The following is a 21,352-nucleotide window of genomic DNA, read 5'->3' on the forward strand; positions in this document are numbered from 1 at the left end:
CATAGAAGATGTGGTGGTTTGACTAGGAGCAGCCTCTCTAGGCACATAGATTGAAATGCTTGGTCATCAAGAAGTGGTACTACCTGAGAAGGACTAGGAGGTGTGACCTTGTTGGAAGATGTGTGTCACTTCGAGGTTTCAAGAGCCCAAGCCAGGCCCAATGGCTCTGTCTCCTGCTGCCGTGGGTTCAGATGTAGAACTCTCAGCTGCTTCTGCAGCACTGTGTCGGCCTGCTCCCGGCGATGATGATGGACTAAACCTCTGAAACTGTAAGCCAGTCCCAATGAAATGTTCTCCTTTATAAGAGTTGCCTTCGTCGCGGTGTCTCTTCACGGCAATAGAACACTGACTCAGACACTGCATAACACAAACTAGGAATTATTACTATGCCAGCCTAAGCTATCAGAACTTTGTGAGATCTCTTCTGGGGAGGCAAGTCCCTGCTGTGGCTGGCATCAGGGTTTCAGCCTTTCCCTTTACCCAGCATGGGATTCCTGGGAAATTCATTATTTGGGTTCCAATAGTCTGATAATCACTCTCCTTGAAATATCTTCTCTCCTATCTGGTTACAGTGTACGCCTATCGCCTACTCTGAGCGTCAATGGCCTTGGCACCCTCTCTCCCCACTTTCTTGTTGCACTGGACTAGGCCAATCTCTGGAAAGGTGGCCAAGCCCTCGGGTTACAGCAGTGCATGGCACAGTTCCCTGGGCAGCCTCACAATCAGCCCCAGGCTCTCCTCCAGCCTGAGGTATCTCTGCACAAATTGGGACTGAGTGTCTCTACGCCCCCCACCCCTGAAATCAGGTTATAAGTCCCAGGAAAAGACCATGAAGGACAGCCAGTGCTGTACAAGCAGCTTGTGACTCTCCTGCTGGCCTCAGCTAGCTCTTCTCAGTAAGTACTTCACCATCCTCCTCTTGTGTCTTCAGGGAGGGCATTGCCAACCTCCATCCCTTGGGCTCAACATCCCCGTTAATACATGGGAAGCCAAAGCTCCCAGTTCATCTCCTATGGACAGAGTCAAGAGAACAAAGACCTTGCTTTGTGTTCTCAACATACAGTAGGACCACAGTGCGTGCTGGTAAGGGCTGGGCTGGTGACCTGCTTTGGGCCCTGGACCTCTGGCTCTCCCCTGTTCTCTCCCTATAGAGAGGTCAGAAGCCACCATGGGCTAATTCACACACACCCCAATTCCCCAGCAGGCACCTGATCTGCCCTGGGGATCCTTCTTAGGGCTACCCATACTGAGCCAGACACTGACCCTGCCATGGGTGTAGTTAGTCTATGACCATCTACAACCCTATGTTAGAGGATAAAGAAGCCTTTTTCTGATCTGGATTTTCAGAGCTGAATTCCAGAATATAGTCTTGTTTTCAGCCCTCTCTCTCTTTAACTCACTCTCCTGCCCCGGTGCACTCTGATCTTGATATCCTTGTGAGAACTCCCGAGCCTCACGGGAGAAATGTGTTCACTGACTCCTGGGATAGCTTGTCTCCTCCTCCGTCCCTCTTTTTCTCTTTTGGATTCATGGGCCTTGGCTAGTTCTAACTGTTGCCAGTTTGCTAAGTTCAGCACCCCACTCCCCCCATGAACTGTTCTGTGGTTCTATCTGAGTGTTCTCTGCAATATGTCTGCATTTATTTGATTTACCCCCACCTACCTCATTTCAAAGATGAGATTTCATGTGTGTGTGTGTGTGTGTGTGTGTGTGTGTGTGTGTGTGTGTGTCACAGTTGTTAGAAGCAGGGTCTAGACTAGAATCCAAGTCTGTTGTCATCCTTTCTGCCCCCAGAAACTGTAACTCTTCAGAGTCTGAAGGCACAAACCACAGTCATTAGAGTAAATGGTGTTTTATAGAAAGAAAACAATTAGGAAAGTGGGGCACAGGGTTGTAGGAACCCTCATGGGCCTTGACTTAGGACTTGTGTCTCCATCTCTGTCTTGCAGGACAATGTTACTCTCTGTTCCCCAGGGACTCCTTTTGTTAGCAGGCCTGTGCTGCCTTTTCTCTGGCTCCCAGCCTCAAGATCCCCTGGAGATAGATGCGGAAGAACATGACCATGAACATCAGGCGCATCTGCCCTGCCAACGCATCTCCTATAGCATTATCCAGTTAGCCTTCACCTTGTATCAGAAGTCTGGTAGCTGGGCGAAAGATGCCAACATCTTATTCTCCCCAGTGAATATCATTGCTGCCTCTTTAATGCTTTCCCTGGGAGCCAAGAACAACACCTACAACCAGATCCTGAAGGGACTGAATTTCAACGTCTCAGAAACACCAGAGAACTACATCCATGCCTGCCTCCAGCAAATTATCCATATCCTCCATCTGCCAGACCACAGGTCACAGCTGACCATAGACAGCAGCCTATTCACTGACCAGAGTCTGAAGCTGGAGGACAAGTTTGTGGATAATGTCAAAGCGCTGTACCACTCAAAAGCCATTGCTGTCAACTTCAAGGACACCCAAAAAGCCCAAAAACAGATCAATGAGTATGTGGAGGGAGAAACCAGAGGGAAGATAGTGGGATTGGTCAAGGATCTGGAAAAAGACACACACTTTGCCTTGATGAATTACATCTTCTTCCAAGGTAAGGTGGGGCCACCAGGGTTAGTGGCCTCAAGGAAGCCACCCAAATATGTCTCATGCTCCAGTACTTAATCCTTCCTTGACATACCAGAATACAGCAGGCAGTGTCACAATATGATCTTCAATTCTTCACTCCGAAATAATTCAATAACATCTTAAACCTCTAAATTGGGGATGATGGGTTAAAGCCCACCAGAGCACCGTCTCCTCTGAGTTAAGCCTTCATTATCTTAATGGTACCAGAATCCACTGCTCACAACTGTACCTGAATTTTAGGAGATGGGAAATGATAAAAAGGAATGTTTTTTTTTCAGTTTGGATCAGAACTGGGGAGAAAAACTTCTTTCTCTGCCTGGCCTATAGTAGTGTTGCAATTTACAGAAAAAATGCAAAAGGCAAAAAATGCACATTTGCTGAGTTAGCTGTGAGGCACCTGTCAGAACTGTGACAGTGACCCTTTCCTGGAACATGGCTTCTCCCTAACCTGCCAGGACTATGGATTAGTCTCCCTCCCAGCATGGGATGTCCTAGAGGTATTTTAATCCCTTAGGGTCCCAGTAACATGATGACAACTCTTTCTTGTTCACTTCTCAGTCTCAAGGGACTTGGGATGTTGTCCCATCTATTGTTGAACTCATGCGGAATTCCCTAGGTACCCTGTAGCTAAAAACAGTCCTTAGAAGAATACTATTGGGAAACAAAGCCCCAGCATTATTCAGAGGGACTTTTCTTTACACCCACTTGTGGCACAAGTAACTCCATTTTGGATGTTGCTGGGTTTTTTTTTTATTTTAGCAGTGTCTCACTGTCACCTAGGCTGACCTGGAACTCATGACCCTTTGAGCGGGTGCACCATCAGGTCTGTCATGATTCCGTTTTTATTCTAGCAATTTCTTCCCCTTTTTCTCTATACATTTTCCCCTGAAGACAAGACTGGCACACCACACCAAGGTTTGGTCTCTGTTGCCTTAGATGTCATTGCCAAGGTGAGATCTGTCCCGTTTAGACTGATCTGACCCTGCAGCAGAAAGTTAAGGAGTCAATTCCAGGTTACCTTCTTGACTAAGTTTAAGCAGCTGTGTGGTTTTGAAGGAGGAGCACTTAGGCTGAGTTTGCCAGTAGTCCATTTTTAATTGAATTTAGTTTTACCAATCCTGGAGCCTCTCAGAGAACCTCCTCTTTAGGGCATTTTGTTACAAGCCATTTACCCATAGACTATCCAAAGTTTTCCAAGGAATTGCAAACTTTTTCTAAGAAAATTTAGCAATTACCAAAACAATCTATTCTTTTATTGCATGCAGCATTGCATCAGGACTTCCCAGACACCCAGCATCCAGTGGTTTCAATGATTAGTGTGGCTGCTGGGAATGCAGTGCCTAGAGGTACAGCTAATTATCTGTGCTCCAAACAACGGTCAGAGTAGAATCAGGATCACAGGTGAGACTGAAAGACTGTCATGATGACAAGTTTTAGTTTGAATGATAGTGGAACAGTAAAGTGTTTTCTAAGCTTGGAGTCTTAGGAGCCTTCCATGCTCGTATAGACTAGAAGTGCACAAAGAGGCCAGTAGTCACCAATGCAGATGATTTTTAGTACTGACTTAGCTTTTGTTTTTGAAGTGAAATTTAACATCTTTAAAGTTTTAGACTTCAGGAAGGACTAGGAAGCAGTATGAATAGCCTCTGGTGGATTTCCGACTTTCAGTGGGAGCATGTGCCTTGTATAAACAACAGCAGAATTACTGACTGGGTTGAAGCAAATGGATGCAGACAAGGGTTTAAACAGCACACTGTTTGAATTAAGGGGGGCCTTCCATGTGAACGGTGTTGAGTTCAGTTGGTAGAAACTCCAACAGCCTTATTGACTATCTTGTGGGTTTAAAGTATAGAGCCAACACACTATGTCAAAGACAGTACTGGCTGATTATTTTGCTTGTATTAACCTGTGAACCTTTATGAATTTCATATAACATTTAGACAAAGCTTATATATACAGCATATTAAGCCCTTAGATACAGACAGGATAGATAATAGATAGATATACATATATATAGATAGATAAATAGATGATAGAGATAGATAGCTATAGATAGATAGATAAATAGGTGATAGAGACAGATGATAGAGATAGATATAGATAGATAGATGGTAGATAGATACAGATGAGATAGATAGATAGATATATTTCTGGTTACAGACATCTCTGACAAACATAATACAATAACCTAAGCAATAGATATTGATGTAGCCAGTGTTATAAAATAATTGTTTAAAAGACATTAAAACAAACAGATTCTTTTTAAGCCTTGTTTCTCTTAATGATAAAAACTAATATATGAAAGAAGCCATGAGTTCAGGATAACTCTGTGAAAGCATGAGGACCCAAGTTCAGATCCTTGACACTCATGTAAAAGCTGGGCATAGCGGTGACTGACAGTACGCCAGCAATGGAAGATGGAGAGAAATAAATACTGGGGGATTGCTGGCCAGTCTGGATGAACCAGCAAACTCGAGGTTCGGTGTGAGACCCTGTCCTTAAAAATTAAGGTGGAGGAGCTGGATAGATGGCTGAAGGACTGAAATCGTGTGCAGTTTTTGTGGAGAATCAAAGTTGGGTTGCCAGCATCCACCTTGGGCAGCTCATGGTCGCCTCTTACTGTGCCTCCAGGGGACCTGACATCTTCTGGTCTCCATAGGTGCCTGAACGCACATGCACAGGCTGGCAAAATAAAACATCTTCTGTTTATCTTACAAGTTTAATTAACTGCTCTGTCAAAGATTTGCCTAAGTCACATGAACCAGGTGGTGTCTGGGAGACCTTATCTAGCACAATACATAAACATACACATGTGTGTAGATGGAATATGTAATTGCATCCCTCAGTCTCCCGGGAGTGAATTCCCCACCCCAGGGTCACGTGTCCCCCACAGTCTGTATTTGGAGGCAAGTATCATATCCTTATTTAATAAGATACAATTAAAATCAATCTCTCTTTCTGTTACCAATCTGGTGAGTTTTATTTATTTATAGCCAATGTTATATAAACGAGGAATGGTAAAATCCATGTGCATAAGGCATGTTCCAAAAGCTGAGGCACTATCCCTCATTTTCCAAAATACAGGGCTAGCTTGCCATGACCAGTGTAAGCCTCTTCCACTGGCTCCCTTTCTCCTGACTGGCTTGCCAAAAATGTTATTACAATCTGAAGGTGACTGTCCCACTTCACCAGGAAAATGGGCAACTGGGAAACAAAGCTTGGTTTAAGGAAATGACTTCATTCACAGTCTTGGCTGGAACTGGAGGGAGAATAATCTCTATGTCTTTCTTCTGCCTTACCTATATGGCATCACTGTTAATAGGAAAAAAATGAAACAAAAGTCCAGAAGTATTCATATGTAGGTTGGCTTCAATGTACATTATCAGGACGGAGGCTGATCGTTTTCTGGAAGATGGCTTCCTCCCCTGATGCCAGGGCTTCCAGCTAGACTCATTCCCAGCATGAGGCTTACTGGAGAACTTTTAATTCCTCAGGGACTCTGTTATACTGTGATACACAGGCTCACTGGAAATCTCTAAGGGAGGGTTGAATATCAGATACATGACATTTCCTTAGTTGTCAGTCACTTATGCAAATTGTCGAAGACGGTAGAGAAAAAAATAGTGTTTTGGGTGGCTTAATTTGGTAACTGAACAGAGTAAGCAATGAAGTGTGCAAGACCTGGGTTCAAATGTGAGCTTATCATGGGGGGAAGCAATACCATTATTGTCAATTTGTGCAAAGACCTACCTGGACACTTACCTAACCAAGCTACACAGAATGTGTGTCTTAAGATTTATCTATTAAGGTGAGTCCCTTTCCCAGGGGGGCAGGTACTGCTTCCCAGCCTCCTGAGGCATGATATGATGGGGAACCCTTCAGGCCTGGGCCAGTGCCTTAGCCAGAGCTATGGTGGATAGTCTTGAACTTGTAAACAGACACGCCTCCATCTCAGCAGCCCAAACCCACCACCGGGGTTTCAACAGTAACGTATATAATGGTGGAAGCAAAAACAAGGAGCTGGTGAGATAAACTGGATTTTCAGTCTGCCTTGCTTCCTTTGAGGGCTAGGCTACTATGTCAGAGCCTCACGAGTCCACATCCCAAAGATGCTTCACGTTCTCCAGGAAGTCTCAGCTCAGAAGGTGGGGGTGGGGGTCAAGGCCATGGCTTCACCTTTCTATCATATTCCACACTGCCCAGCAGAGCAGTGCAGCACAGGGGGCTGAGGAAAGTGTCCGCACGGGAGACCCCAGCTCTGTTATGATGTTGGGGATGCTTAGTGTCTGACCAATGCTAGGAAGGCTCAGGGTTCCCCAAGGTCCCTACCCTCTCTGACAGCCTTAACAAAGGACGCTTGTACAGCAGAGAGGGTCTTCCGAGGTACCTGCCCTTGTTGAGGGCCTGAGACAGAGATCCAAAGGCACCCACTAGGCTTTTCCAGCATGCTGACTGAAGCATCACCTACAAGGTACAGGAAGCCATCAGAAAAGAGATACCCAGATTTGACATACAGATTATAGGAGAATGTGATCATGCCCACTTGCTCCAATTAGCATCCTCGGGAGACTACCAAAATAGTGTGAAATAAATAAAACTGCTTCTTCGTTGGAGCCAGGTTTCCACAAATCAATCCACGTATTTCTCCCAGCCCCTCCCTACTGCTTCAGACTGTTCCCTAAAGTGCATCAAGTATCCCAGTGGGTTCATGTTCATCCCGATGAGCTCATCTCTATCCCAGGGGGTTCCTCTCCATCCCATTTTACAGCTCAGAGGGAGTGCCTCACAAGGTGCTCAATATGTCTTTCCTCTAACACGTAGCTAACCCTTGATGCCACCACTGGCTGACATGCCCCTCCCTTCTCTCCAGGCAAAGGGTATGACGAAGTTGATGTTGAACTCAAGTTGGAAGCTGACTTCCATGTGAACAAGGACGTGACGGTGAAAGTGCCCATGGTCAATCGCCGGGGTAGATTTTTCTTGCACCGGGAGGAAGAGCTGTCGACCTGGGTGATGGTAAATCATTACATGGGTGATGCCACCGCCTTCTTCATGCTGCCTGACCAAGGAGAGATGCAAAAACTAGAGGAGAACTTGAATCACAAACACTTCGTGAATATCTTAAAGCGCATCAACATACGGTGAGTCCCCCGTTGAGGGATCCAGGCACTGCTCCGCAGCCTCTGAGCCATGAAGTGACCAGGGTCTTTCAGGACTGGCCCCTCAGCTAGAGCTTATAGACAGACACAGTGTAGGACTGGCTAAGAGTCAGACACCAGAAGTGTCAGTCTCCTTGGCCAAGGCACGCCTCTACCCTCAGCAGCCAGGGCCCATCACAGGGTTTTCAACAGCAACATATATAATGGCAGAAGCAAAAACAAGGAGACAGGTCTGAGGCCTCAGCAGGGAGTGGAGGTCATGAGAGACAAGGGAGGAAGGGCCTAGAACAGGAGAGGGCCAGCCACAGTGAGCTCAGATTATAACTACAGAAAGCTATGTTCCTGTCACCCTTCAGTGAGGTTTATTGGGCCCCAGGGAGCCAACACTTCTGGAATGTGCCCCTCCACCTGCAGATCACTGAGCCTGCTCTTTGGGAGGCCAGGCCCTACTCTGCCTTGGGTGATGAAAGTAATGATACACATAGAAGCTCGGGTAGTCTCCAAGTGAACTGTGGACAGCTGTTCTGTCTCACTGCCCAGCCTGCTGAGGCCTGTCACCCAACAGAAAACAGAGTCGGGCAGGGTAAAAAGGAACCGGTGACAGCCTTGGGGCTGGTCTGTTCCCTTAACAGAGACCCACTAGGGTCCTTGTCTTGTCTGTGGAAACAGAAGGCTGAGCCTCCTCCTGGAGAGTCACACACAAGTCTCAGAACACACAATCTTCTTGGAGGCCTTCCTGGATGAGGTAGGTGGCCTTCCAGGAGGTACCAGGCTGAGGAGACACTATTGATGCGCCATGACACTAAAGACCTCCTTCATATCTTCCTACATGCCAGGACTGTCAATCTGTACCTTCCCAAACTGTCTATGTCCAAATCCTATGACCTGAAGACCATCCTGAGCACGCTGGGCATCACCCAGGTCTTCAGCAATGAGGCTGACCTCTCTGGGATCACACGAGATGCTCCCCTGAAGATCAGCAAGGTGAGGTCATGCATCCATGGCTGTCAATAGGGCTGAGTGCAATGTGAGAACAGATCAGACATGAAGCTTAGGAAGGGGCTAAGGGACAGAGACAAAGCTTTTCTCACAGACTCTAGAGACACACCATGGGGGATGCAGGATCAGAGAGCAGAGCCAGGATAAGGAATCACATGCTGTCATAAAGATTGGTGGCCTTTAATTTTATCTTTGTCCAGGGCTGTTGATTCCCTGGGACTCAAATCACCTATGGAAAGACAGTGACTCATATCACCTTTGAAATTTTGTCTCAGCACACACTGGAAAGGCTTCGTGTTTATGGGGGACATTAGGTACGGGGGAGTGGGGAGTCCCTCTGAAGCTGAGTCTATGAGAGGTGGTTCAGGAAAGGAGAGGGCAGGAGAGCAGTCTTGGTACAGAAAGGCTGAACACATTAGAAAAGGCTTCTACTGAGCACTAGGGTTAAGGGGCCATGGGCAGGGCATGATCACAGTGAGGCTCTCCATGGATGAGAACCCCCACAGGAGACCGGGCTTTAGCCTAGGATGGGTACAGCCTACCTACAATGTCCTCTGCTTCTCCCCCTACAGGCTGTGCACAAGACTGTACTGACCTTCAGTGATGATGTGACACACACTGCAAGGAACAGCAGTTTGAGTAAAAGGGGCTTGTCTAAGATCCCCGTCATCCGTTTCAACAGGCCCTTCATAATTATCATTAAAGACAAATACGCCAATGTCCCCCTCTTTGTGGGAAGAGTGGTAAATCCCACAGAAAATACCTGATTTCAAATTCCAGTCATCCTCACCACCCTGTTCCAGCATGTCCCCTCCCTGCTGACATTAAACATGGGGTAGCTTTTGCTCACTCCTGAGTGCGACCAGCAAATCCCTCTTCTGGTGGTGTCTGTGCCTTCCTCTGTTCACTGAGGTACGTGGGGAGTCCATGTCTCAGTGTCTCCTGCACCCATGTTTAGGAGGTCCCCATGCTGTCACATCATCAGCACTGAAGGGAGAGGGCTATGTCCTCTTCTGGTTACACTGTGTCATCTCACTAGGCCTTCCCTCTCTGTCTCACCAGGAATTTTCTGAGAATGGCTGGAGGAGACGGTTGGTAGAATTCTTCCTCCTCGGGGCTGCAGCGGGATCCCTGTCCGTCCTTGCCTGCCAGAGGAGCCTCACAAATCCCCCAGTAAACAGGAAGGTCTCTGGGTCTTGTCCTCTGTCTTCTCAAGCCCCTCAGGCCAGTGGGCCCAGAGCCACGCCCTCTGTCCTCTCTAGTCATACACCCCTTGTGCATGTATGGCTCTAGAAGGCCCTTAGAAGGGGGAGGAAAATCAGCTCCTCCCATTTTCCAGAATTGTCTCCCACTCCAACCCAGTCTGGGCTCATCATGAGGCCATTTGTGCCTAGCACTTGCTACCCAGATCCTTCCTCCTACCCTTCCAGGGACAGCCTTGGGTGTAGTGACATGGTATTAGTTGATCCTGAGATAAACTCTTGTCACAGGGTCCAGGAGTCCCCCTCTTACTCTCTAGTGACCAGCAAAAGGGCTACAGCAGCGAGATATCCAACTGAAGACACTCATTGTCCCTGCCTCGGAGATGTTCCTGTCTTGTGTAGGCACTGTCCATTTCAAGCAGACGTGGGGGGGTCTCTGCACCCCACTCATGCACACAACGAGGCTGGATAGAAAGCAACATGGTGCTCCATGCAATCGCTGCCTTCTGTTCGAAGTCGTAAGGTAGCAGCAAGTTCCTATGATTCTGTCTAAATCAATTTATGACAATCCTTCCCCATATGAGCACACATTCCCTGACTTCCACCCTCCCCAGATTCCACTGGTCAATGGACTTCACACATCCCTCTGCACATACCAGATGGGCCCCTCTGAAGACCTAGACACACGCTCAGACTCAGTCAGCTCTATGACCTCAGTGATACCTTCTGAGAACTGGGTCCCCACCGTCAGCAATGGAAATGACCTGGAGCTGGTAGAAGGTTATATTAGATTGTCAAGACACGCATTTCTACCACAGCAGAGTGCGTGACTCATCACTGTCCTAAGAAATCCTCGAAGCAGCTCCGAGATGCTGGGCCACTGCTGTGAAACTAGTCTGTACTCAGTCTGCAAAGGAGGAGCTACACACCCAGTGAGCGGCTGCCAGGGTTTCCACCTCTCTGCAAAGTAGACCTCCCCACCTTCTTCTAGAGAGCCACACTGAAATGATGCAGAGTGCCGCTCTTCCTTTCCCTGCAAGACACTGATGGGCCATGGCTTAAGTCTAGGCTACTTCCCCAAGGCCCTGTGTCAGTGGAGACACAAATGATCTGTAGAACCCACCTTAACGGACGCTTCAACATCCCCTGTCCTTGCACAAACTCCCTGTGTTGTTGTCCAGCTGGGCATTCCCATGGGAAGAAGTAAACAAGACAACAAGGGTAGCTACAGTCCTGGGCAGTCTGTTTGTAGCTGAATAATCCTGGAGTGGGTTGTGAAAGCCTGAAATATGAAAGCTGAGTCATTTTTAAAACTATCATTTTACTATCAACAGCCAGCTATCAGAAGACAGTAGAGGGTTGACAAGATGGCCCTGATCACAAAAGGATCTTGTGGCAAAGGCTGATGGCCTGAGTTTGATCTCCAGGACCCACATGATGGGAGAAGAAAATGGACTCCTACAAGTCCTCCTCTAATAACTTCATATGTGTGTCGTGGCACTCACACACTCCCACCACCCCAACACAAACTAAATAAGCTAGTTTAATTTTAAAAATGGAAAGACACGCCGAAGAATGTGAGAAATCTTTTGCAGGTCATATATTTGGTAGGAAAGCACTCTTCAAAATACAGCAAAATGCTGAACTCCAACAACCAATAATTAAATCACCTGATTAAAAATGGGCAAAAAATTCTAACCACTTATGTCTTTGAAGAAAATATACAATGATTCATTTTGTAAAAATTACTATGACATTTATTTATGCTGGTAGGAGAACACATTATAGCACATGTGAAGAGGTCAGAGGACAATTTTTGGAGTCAGTTCTCTCCTTCTAGTGTGTGGGTCTTGGGGACCAAATTCAGGTCATCAGGCTCGATGGCAAACACCTTTACCTGCTGACATCCCACATGCTCAGAAGTGGTTTCTAAGTACGTGAAAAAAGAGCTTCATATCATTAATCATTGGAGAATGGAAATCAAAACTATAATGAGATGCACTTGCTAACTATCAAAATGATAACTACTAAAAAGCAGAAATGGTCATTTTTGGGAGTGGGATACAGGGGAACTGATCACCTTTTCATGGACAATGGGTAGTGAAAAGCAGCATGGTGGCTCCTTACAAAAAGGAGAATTGAGTTGTCACCTTGCCCAGGAATGTCTCTCTGGGTACTGTTACACTGAATTATATTTTAGTATTTGAGTAGTAAACAGCCCCCAACATGCCCTCTGTCACCCACTGGATGGACAAACATATGATACCCAGTCTGTATTTGTCAAGGTTCTTCAGAGGAAGAGAACCCACACATGATTCACCTATGACTGTAAAAGGGGTGTGTCAACTCAGCTTGCAAATCAGACAGTGAACTGCCTGCTGGATTACTAGAGATACCGGCACCTGTTCAGGCCAAGGAGATGAGAGCCTCAGAAGAAGGGGGGGGGGGGGGGACGGATGATGCAGCAGAGTAGAGCTGGAAACCTGGAAGATGCCTGGGAAGGAATCCGTGTGGAAGGCTGAAGAAGACAGAATGTGCAGTCCATGACTGACGGTAGCATCAAGAAATGCACCCACTCTGGAAAAGTCAAGCCTCCCTGAGCTGGCTTCCTCCCCCCCACTGTGTTCTATCAGAGCACCCAGACTGCTGGATGGTGCCACTCACATTCAGGACATTCCCTTTACTGTCCCACACACCAACTGTCTCTGGAGACAACCTCACAGACTAACCCAGAAGTATGCTTACTAACCTCTTAGGTATCAGTGATGGAAAAGTTCACTGTCAACTCCATGAGATTCAGAATCACCATGGAAACACGCCTCCAGGATTGCAACTCCAGAAAGCATTGACTAAGAAGAGAAAATCCACCCAGAATGCCAGTGGTGGCATTCTACCTGCTTGGGGAGGCCAAATGGAATTAAGATGAGAAAGCAACAGCATTCATCTCTCTCTCTCTCCTTCCTGATTGCAGACAGGATGTAATGAGCTGCCCCTGCCTCTGCACCTCAACTACAGTGATGGGTCTTTACTTCTCTAAGTTGTGTTTTACAGGTATTTTGACACTGGCAATGAAAAAGGTAACTAATGTGTTACCTCTTGATCCAAACGAGTCAATAATCAAGACTAGCCATCACCCTGTCCTAACCACACCCTGTTAGCTAAGCAGCCATGCCTCAGCCAATCATCGCAGCTGAACCAGATCTGTGCCATCTCACTGTCCTAACTACACCCTGTTAGCTAAGCAGCCATGCCACAGCCAATCATCGCAGCTGAACCAGATCTGTTCCATCACACTGTCCTAACTACACCCTGTTAGCTAAGCAGCCATGCCTCAGCCAGTCATCGCAGCTGAACCAGATCTGTTCCATCACACTGTCCTAACTACACCCTGTTAGCTAAGCAGCCATGCCTCAGCCAATCATCGCAGCTGAACCTTCAACCAATCACAGACTAAAGGCTCCCAAAACATGCTTAAGGAAATACTGAACTGTACCCATCAGGCTATCTCCACATGTCATGTCCTTTCATCATTTCTGGTTACCCACTAAACTGGAGATGGGTGGGGGGCATTCTGAACAGAGTGTAGTCAGGGGTTCAGTCAGATTGTTTTTGGCCTTTATCATGGTCCAGATGAACTTGGTTGACTTTACAAGGTCTCAGGGTTGGATTTTGCTTGCTTGTATTTGTGTTCATTAAAAGATTGGTGTATTCAGAACTCCAGTGACCACCAGGAGTGCAAAGTGAATGTGACAGGCAACTGATGGGATAGCTGGAAACTCTCAGTTCAAGCATGTGCCATGTCTTTGTGTTGGAGACACACAAAACCTCCCCACTAGCTATTCAGGAGTCCAGAGCCAGGCACAATTGCCAGGCCATGCTAGCCATTCCTCTGGTTCTGATGAAAGACCCACTGTCTCCTCTCCCACATCTTTTCACCAGAACCTAGTAACCAACATCTCAAGCTCTGCTTTGTAAGTCAACTTTTTAAACTTCTGCCTCTGGGCAAAAACACACAGTATCTGTTTTCCTGTGCTTGGTTTATTTCACTTAGCACGGTGTAGTCTAGACTCTGCCATATTGCTGTGAATAACAAGGTTTCATTCATTATTTTTTACAACTGGATAATATTCCATTGTTTTCTATGCTGCATTTTCCTTACCCACTCCCTTGTAGATGGGGCTTGATTTCTCAAATCCACTGTTATGGCCTGTGCTTAATCATGGAAGTGTGGGTGCCCATTTCACACATTGATCTCCTTTCTTTCCTTCAGATACAGTCCAGAAGCATTAAGTGCTGAGTCACACATAACAGGGCTGTTGTATCTCTAGCTCCTTCAGAAACCTCAAGTTGTTTGTTTACCATAATGTCTGTACAGACTGATGGTTCCACCATTTTCACCTTTGACAGTATGATTTATCAGTTTGTTTTGCTTAATCTCTTTAAAAGTATAGCCACTCTAGCAAGTATGATAAGGAAGCTCACTGTGATTGTTATTATATACATATGTGTTATATATATATATGTACTAACACATAGGTGTGTATATACCTATATTAGTATGCATATGTGTAAATGTCAATATGCATATATTCCTAAATATAACCTGCTAAGCCTATATACTGTTATTTGTATGTACATTTTCAGGACTGACCATGTATTCTTGACATTATTCCTTATGAATGAATAGCTGACAATTTCTCCCATTCTGTAGATTGACTCTTCACGCTGATGAGTCAATCATCAGCATGAAGTTTTTGTATTTTTTGTTTTTTGTTTTTTTGCTGTAGAAACGTTTTAGTGTCACATGATCTCAATTATTGCCTGTGTTTTTAGGGTTGTATCAAACAAATTCTTTGCACAGGTCAGTGTCTTGAATCATTTCCTTATGTTTTCATCTAGTAGTTCCATAGCTTATGTCTTAAAAGTGCCTCATCAGTGGCATTTTGATGCTCATTGCATGCAGTCTCTACATCTCTTTGGATGTTATGGCATTTAGAAATATATATTTTAACTCATAAATGTGAATGTCTTTCCAGTATTTGCATTTTCTTCAGTTTCTTTCATTATAATCTCACTGATTTGTAGTTTTCATTATAGAGTATTTTCAACTTGTTGGTTAAATTTATTACAAGGTTTCTGTTATCTCTGGATTTTTAAGCTATGGTAGACAAGATGACCTTTCATTTTTTCCTTTTTACTAAATTCATTGTCAATATGTGGAAATATTGTCATTTCTCATGTCATACTTATAGCCTGTGACCTCACTAAGTGCATTGCTTCTTATAAATTATTTTCATTAGTTCTTTAAGGTTTTCAATGTAAATATATGATCAAATGGCCTGGAGGCAAGGACAACTTGACTTACTACTCCACAGTTTAGGTGCCCTTTGTTCCTCTCTCTCCTAACTGCTCTGGCTGGGACTCTCAATGCTATATATTCAACAGAGTAGGAACACTGACTTCCTTGCTTATTCCTGATCTCAGAGCAAGTGCTCTCGGTTCTAATCCAGTCAGTTCGGTGTTCATTGTAATGTTGTCATCTCTGCCCACAATTGTGCCAAAATGTGTTCTTCCTATTTTAGGGTAATTAGCCTCGGGTCATGAGGAACTGACAGGCTGTACAAGTTGTGGCTTCTCGCTGTTCCAGTAAAGCAGTCTTGTACTGCTGAGATAAATTCTGTCTGCCTCTAATTTTTCTTGTATCTGGTACCTAAAGCCAGAACCCTTTTAGGGTCCTCCAAGAAGAAAGCACCACACCCTCCCTGGGATCATTCATCTGGGAGTATGGATACCTTCTAAGCTCACTTTATAGGTAAATGCCATTATTCCAACCTGAGACCTTTGGTCTTTGTGGCCTCTGTCTTCAGGAGTAGTACAGGTCCCATGGTTGGAACTTCAGTTCTTGGAGCTTTATTGGATGCTTTATGTAAATGTGTTGTAGTTTCAGTAAGAATGGCCCCTATAGGCTCAGAGGTTTTAGTGCTTGGTATCAGGGAGTGGCACTACTTGGGAGGGATTTGTGGATGTGGTCTTGTTGGAGGAAGTGTGTCACTTGCGGGTGTGCTTGGAGGTTTCAAATGCCCAAACCAGGCCTCTTTTCCCTTCTGCTGCCTGCAGATCTGGATGTAGAACTCTCAGCTACCATGTCTGCCGGCACACCATCAAGCTTCCTGCCATGAGGATAATGGACTAAGCCTCTGAAACTGTAAGCCAGCCCCAATTAAATGCGTTGGTTGAGTTTCTGTGGTTCTGAACAACAACAAGATATCCAAGAGGAGTCCCAGTGAGGGCCCAGTATTGAGAGTGCAGCAGAGAGCCGACCATTGCAGGGGACACTTGCAAGAAAAGAAGGATGGACAAAAGGGTTTACTTGTGATTCACTGTGTCACACTATGGCTTCCACCACGACATTTTTCTTTCTTTTTGCTTTTCCTTTAAATTTTCCTTTGTTTTACCTTGGAATGGGGCATGCAAGCACAGAGGGTAGATGTAAAGAGAAGGAGAGATGAGTGAAAGGGGGAAAAAAGAGTTTTTGTGGTCATGGTGTCTCTTCACAGCTGAGAAGCATTGACTAAGACACCCGGCTTGATCTTAACCCTCTGCTCTCCTCTGAGTCCTCCCCATCCATTCTCCTCCAACCTGTTCCTCCCAGACTCACTGATCTCCACGTTGAGAGGCATTCTGCTATATGATCACTGCCATGCACACGCTCAGATTCTGCAGGACAGGTAATCATCCATCTGGGTCTGACTCAGAGGTTCCCTGACCTGACCCCAGAAGCTCCAGGAGCTTCTCGTGTCTTCTCCATGGGCTTGGAGGTTCCAGGGTTCTCCCACATTTTGTCTGACTTTGTGACTCCCAGGGTCTTACGAGTGTAGGGATACCCCTCCTAAGACTTCAGCTCATTTTTATCTTTCCCCACACCTCAAGCAGCAGGATGAGCCACTCCACTGTTCTGCTTCTCATTTCCAACAGGCTCTAATGCGCCATCTTAGCAGGCTCGAGCCCACCAAATGCACACAATTATCTGCCCAGATCTGGCCAGGGTGCTCCCATATGGCCATCACTGTCCTCAGTTTGGAGCTTTCAATTTTGACATCCCAAGTAGACCTGGCCAACTATCGCAAATGAAATGGCAAAGGGTCTAAGGCCCATGCCCCAAGTAATTTTAAACAGCTCATTTTAACCCTTCTCATCTCTACCCCTTAGTTCTGGTGTACAACATGCCCCAGAACCCAGAGCCAAAGCTTAATATAGCCCTGAAAGAAACTGGAGGTAAAATATACACTGGGTCCTAATGCCTGCTGTTTCTAGTGGGTTTCTAAGCCTGCTGCTCCTAACTGAGATAGGATGGTCGTCTTATTCTTGGAACTTATTTACCTTGTGCCTTTGTTTCGGCCCCACCAGGTCTGTATACTCTTGCTTTTATTTCATGTTTCAGTTACTTGTAAAGCTTTTCAGGCTGTCTGCCCCCATCCTCAGACACACATGAATTGGTTATGGAGAGTAGCTCAAGGATCCAGTCATACAGAGATTCAAATGTCTTTGGGGTGTCAATAATATTGAAAAGTTGTCAAAGGCTGTTTTACTTTACTGAAAATCTGTGTCTGGAGATGGGATTTGGCCTGCCCACTTTAGACTCAAGCGCGTTTATTCAAAGTTTCTTCCAAATCTCTGTCCTTGGTCAGGCTGGTCCCCTGTCTCTGTGACAGAGAGAAAGAGAGTAATAAAACAATCCAGGGAAAAAAGACATTGTATACATGAGAACAGCACACAACTTCCAATAAACAGTAAGCGATTTACAATAAAGGTTATTATTATTTATCTCATGGTATAAAGTTGTCTATAATAAAATCAGCTAACAGGATGTTCAAACACAAAAAGGATAAAAGGGCCCCTCTGTCCAAAATCTCTCAATAACAACTCCAGTGTCATGGTTTTATTAGGGCTCCCTCAACTAAATTCTGTTAGATGATGCAAGCATAAATTAAAGACAATAATAATACAAAAAATATCTACGTGATACATAAGTTATAAAATCTGTTTTATGGGGCCGGGCGGTGGTGGCACATGCCTTTACTCCCAGCACTCAGGAGGCAGAGGCAGGCGGATCTCTGTGAGATCAACATCAGCCTGGTCTACAAAGCTATACAGAAAAACCCTGTCTCTGAAAAAAATCTGTCTTATGTTTTCTATAAGATTTAACTGGAAAGGTACAAGGTGTAACTGTTTTATAATATGTACACAGGTGATATTAATTTGCTGCATCACTGTGTGTGTGATTCGAATTCAACTTCTTTTATGAAGGTGCTATTGCACAACACCTACGCTGAACAGTGGTGGTCTTCAAAACTCCAACTGTGCCTGCTTAGAACAATGACAGGTGGACTTATTAAATGTTAGTATTCCTTCAAATCAGGAGGAGACAGGCCGGGCCATTGGGCCTTCACCTGAGGAGCCAGCCACTCCTCCCAGGCGGCCCCAATTCTGTGAGACCTCAAGGCTTTCTGTCCAGGCTCTGTGCTTGCTGCTGCTTACACCAAACACCTACACAAGGGAGAAGCTCCCGGAATCTTCTGGAAGGAAGTCAGCTAAATCCCACATCGAACTCACGACTTAAAAGAGAAAAAGAATCCCACTGAGACATGTTTGTAGGATTATCCAGCAATGTTTTCAAAGACAACACTTGGACAGTCAGAATAAACACCTAAAACTGTGAGTTTGATGGCAGAGTGTCTGTCAGCCTTCTTTAGTTATGGAATATGTTTCATATCTGGGAGACTGACATAAACACACTGCTAAGTAGTTACTTTGTCCTTCAGTGGAGCTCTGGTACATGGTCCAGCCAGCTGTACAAGTACATTTCACCTTACTAAACAAAAGTTAACTTTCTCTCCCACTATTCTCCACACAGTGTGCAGTTACTACCTCCCGACTTTTGAGCTGGGTCTTGGCCATCTTTGAGTTTTGTTGTGGTCCCTGAGATATACCCTCCTCTGGGTCTCTGCCACCTCTTCTATACGGTCCCTTTTCCTAAGCTGAAAGAAATCTGCACCTGAAGCCCCTAAAAACAGTTAAAGTGAGCTCTGAAGTGTGTGTGGGGGGGTCCTGCTCCAGCCACTCCTTCCTCTTTTGTCACTCTGGACATTGTTTTCAGGACTTAGAACTGAAATAGCTGGACTGAAATCTCTTCTATATTAACTAACTTCATTATCTTACCCGCTCTCAAAAACCTTAGATATGATGCAGATCAGCTTAGCATCCTTCAGGACCAACTTGATTCTTTGGCTGCTGCAGTAGTCTACAACAAAACCAGATGACTGCTGTAGGTGGGATTGCGCCCTCCTCTAATAACGATGCCACTTCCACACCAACAAATCCCAACTGGTTTGAGATGGGACCCAAAGACACAGGCACCAGACGAGAATTCAGCCACAGGCCTTCTCTATGTGTGGGCTTTTAGTTCCCTCCCACTCTGGCCCCTACCCTCATTACTCCTTCATCTTATTATCCTCAGGTTCATATTTTGCCTGGTTTTTATGTGTTTTCCCCTCTGAACTCCCTCCATACCCAAACAAAAGGTCCACATAACTCCCCCCCCCACCACTACCAATGGTTCTCACTCCATGAGTGACAGGGCTTCCAACAGATGCAGCACAGCCAACTGACCAATCAGATTAAGGAAGACCTTACCTTGCCACAACAAAGCATAATCATGCTACAAAGTCAAATCTTCAGTGGCCCTCCAAAACCACAGAGAGCTAGACTTAATGACTATGGGAAAAGGAGGCATTTGTCCCTTCCTAAGGGAAGAATGCTCTTTTGTGCAAACTAATCTGGTCTAGTATGGGAAAACACTAAACAAACAATTACTACAATGAATTAAAAACAGACAATACTCTCTGGATGGACACATGACGGCTTGGGGGCCACAGACAGCTCCTTGGCAGGACTTGTTGTTATGATTGTTCTAACTATACTCTTTGGCCCCTTCCAGCTATCTCACCAACTCCCTGCAAGGAAGACTACAAGCTTTCACAACCCAAAGGGTCACTGAACTCTTCATGGATGAAAACTACCAGCACCTATCCTACCTGGAAAGGACTTCAACATGCTCCCTCCAGTGTTGAGACTGTCACCTTCCTAGATTCAGGAAATGTTGGGTAGTAGCTTCAGGTCATGAGGAATTGAATCAGATTATCCAGGGCAATTGTCCCTAGTCATAAAAATGGCTTGGCTCCAGCCTGACCATTCAGCTCTACCTGTTTTGAGGCAAGACTTTCTAGGGAGTAGTCAGGATTCCAAGTTGTTCTAAAAACACCACTGAGAAAGATGAAAAAGAAGAAAATGGTGATTTTTTTTGGGGTCACTGGTTGGGTAAGGGTTTCTCAACACAGTTTGTTCTAAAAACTAATACAAAGGCACAGCTCTCCCCTTGGAGGGGATGAAAATGTATTCTGGAGTCAAATATGAGTGACTGTGGCCTTGGGACACAGATTTAGGTTACCTCAACAACATTTCAACATGGAAACACTTTCACAAATTTTTTATAGTGACAAAGAAATAAGTCTGGATATTTTCTAAGTTCCTTGATGGGAACATCAGGAATGACAGCTTTGGAAAGTGACAAAGTCTCTGCTACAGGCCTCAAGGCTATCTGATAACATTCTCAGCTTTGGGGTTACTAGAAGCTGTCTATTTTGTGAACCAAAAACAGAAATTGCCTATTCAGCTCAAGAATGCTAGGTCTAGCAAAGGGGTGGGCAAGAAACGGCTACAGAGGATGCTAAAGATAATCCAGAAAAATTTACCTCCAGACTTGTAATGTTTCAGCTGTACAGCCGAAGAGGTTCTGACCAGTTAATGATTCTTGCAGAATCTCTAACACAGGACACACACACACACACACACACACACACACACACACACACACACACACACATTTTAGTTCACAGTCCTCTTGCTGGTCAAGCTTTACCATGCCAGCTAGAGGGATCTGTGTTTTTTTTAAGCACTCCTTGTGAGCAGAGCACAAACAGCTATCACTCTGAGATCACTTCCTCCCAATGTGTGGTGCTAGTCCTGAACATTTGTTGACTATCTGTGGACACTTGACTCTGGGTACTCAAATGGGGACTTAAGTCTCAAGACTCTGGGTACTCAAACCCTTATGTGTGTGTTTCAGAGGTTCTTGTCTGCATGGGTACTGCTGCCCTTTTCAGCCCCAAATAAGCACATGGATACTATATTAATTATTAACTGTTGGCCAATGACTAGGGCTTCTTAGTGGTTATCTCTGTCTTAATTATTAACCTATTTCTATTAATATATGTATTTTCACCTAGTCTTTTCTTACCGAAGAAC

The 21,352-nt window shown here is 45.3% G+C and overlaps 1 protein-coding gene across 1 annotated transcript; it reads left to right on the plus strand.

Annotated features, from left to right (window-relative positions):
* The first annotated feature begins 1,953 nt into the window (after positions 1 to 1,953).
* On the plus strand, positions 1,954 to 9,647 carry LOC101837132 (alpha-1-antiproteinase-like). The gene is made up of 4 exons (XM_021226100.2): positions 1,954 to 2,593; positions 7,499 to 7,769; positions 8,624 to 8,771; positions 9,359 to 9,647. The coding sequence occupies exons 1-4, from the start codon at positions 1,954 to 1,956 to the stop codon at positions 9,551 to 9,553; spliced, it is 1,254 nt and encodes a 417-aa protein (XP_021081759.2). The 3' UTR covers positions 9,554 to 9,647.
* The last annotated feature ends 11,705 nt before the right edge of the window (positions 9,648 to 21,352 follow it).

Source organism: Mesocricetus auratus, unplaced genomic scaffold (assembly GCF_017639785.1).
Source record: "Mesocricetus auratus isolate SY011 unplaced genomic scaffold, BCM_Maur_2.0 Super-Scaffold_15014, whole genome shotgun sequence".
Taxonomy (NCBI): Eukaryota; Metazoa; Chordata; class Mammalia; order Rodentia; family Cricetidae; genus Mesocricetus; species Mesocricetus auratus.

Bases quoted from the DNA above. Each gene is read 5' to 3' on its own strand.
- LOC101837132 (XM_021226100.2), top strand. From the start codon at position 1,954: ATGTTACTCTCTGTTCCCCAGGGACTCCTTTTGTTAGCAGGCCTGTGC. The intron at 2,594-7,498 runs GTAAGGTGGGGC...CCTTCTCTCCAG, and splicing joins GAATTACATCTTCTTCCAAG to GCAAAGGGTATGACGAAGTT. The intron at 7,770-8,623 runs GTGAGTCCCCCG...CCTACATGCCAG, and splicing joins TTAAAGCGCATCAACATACG to GACTGTCAATCTGTACCTTC.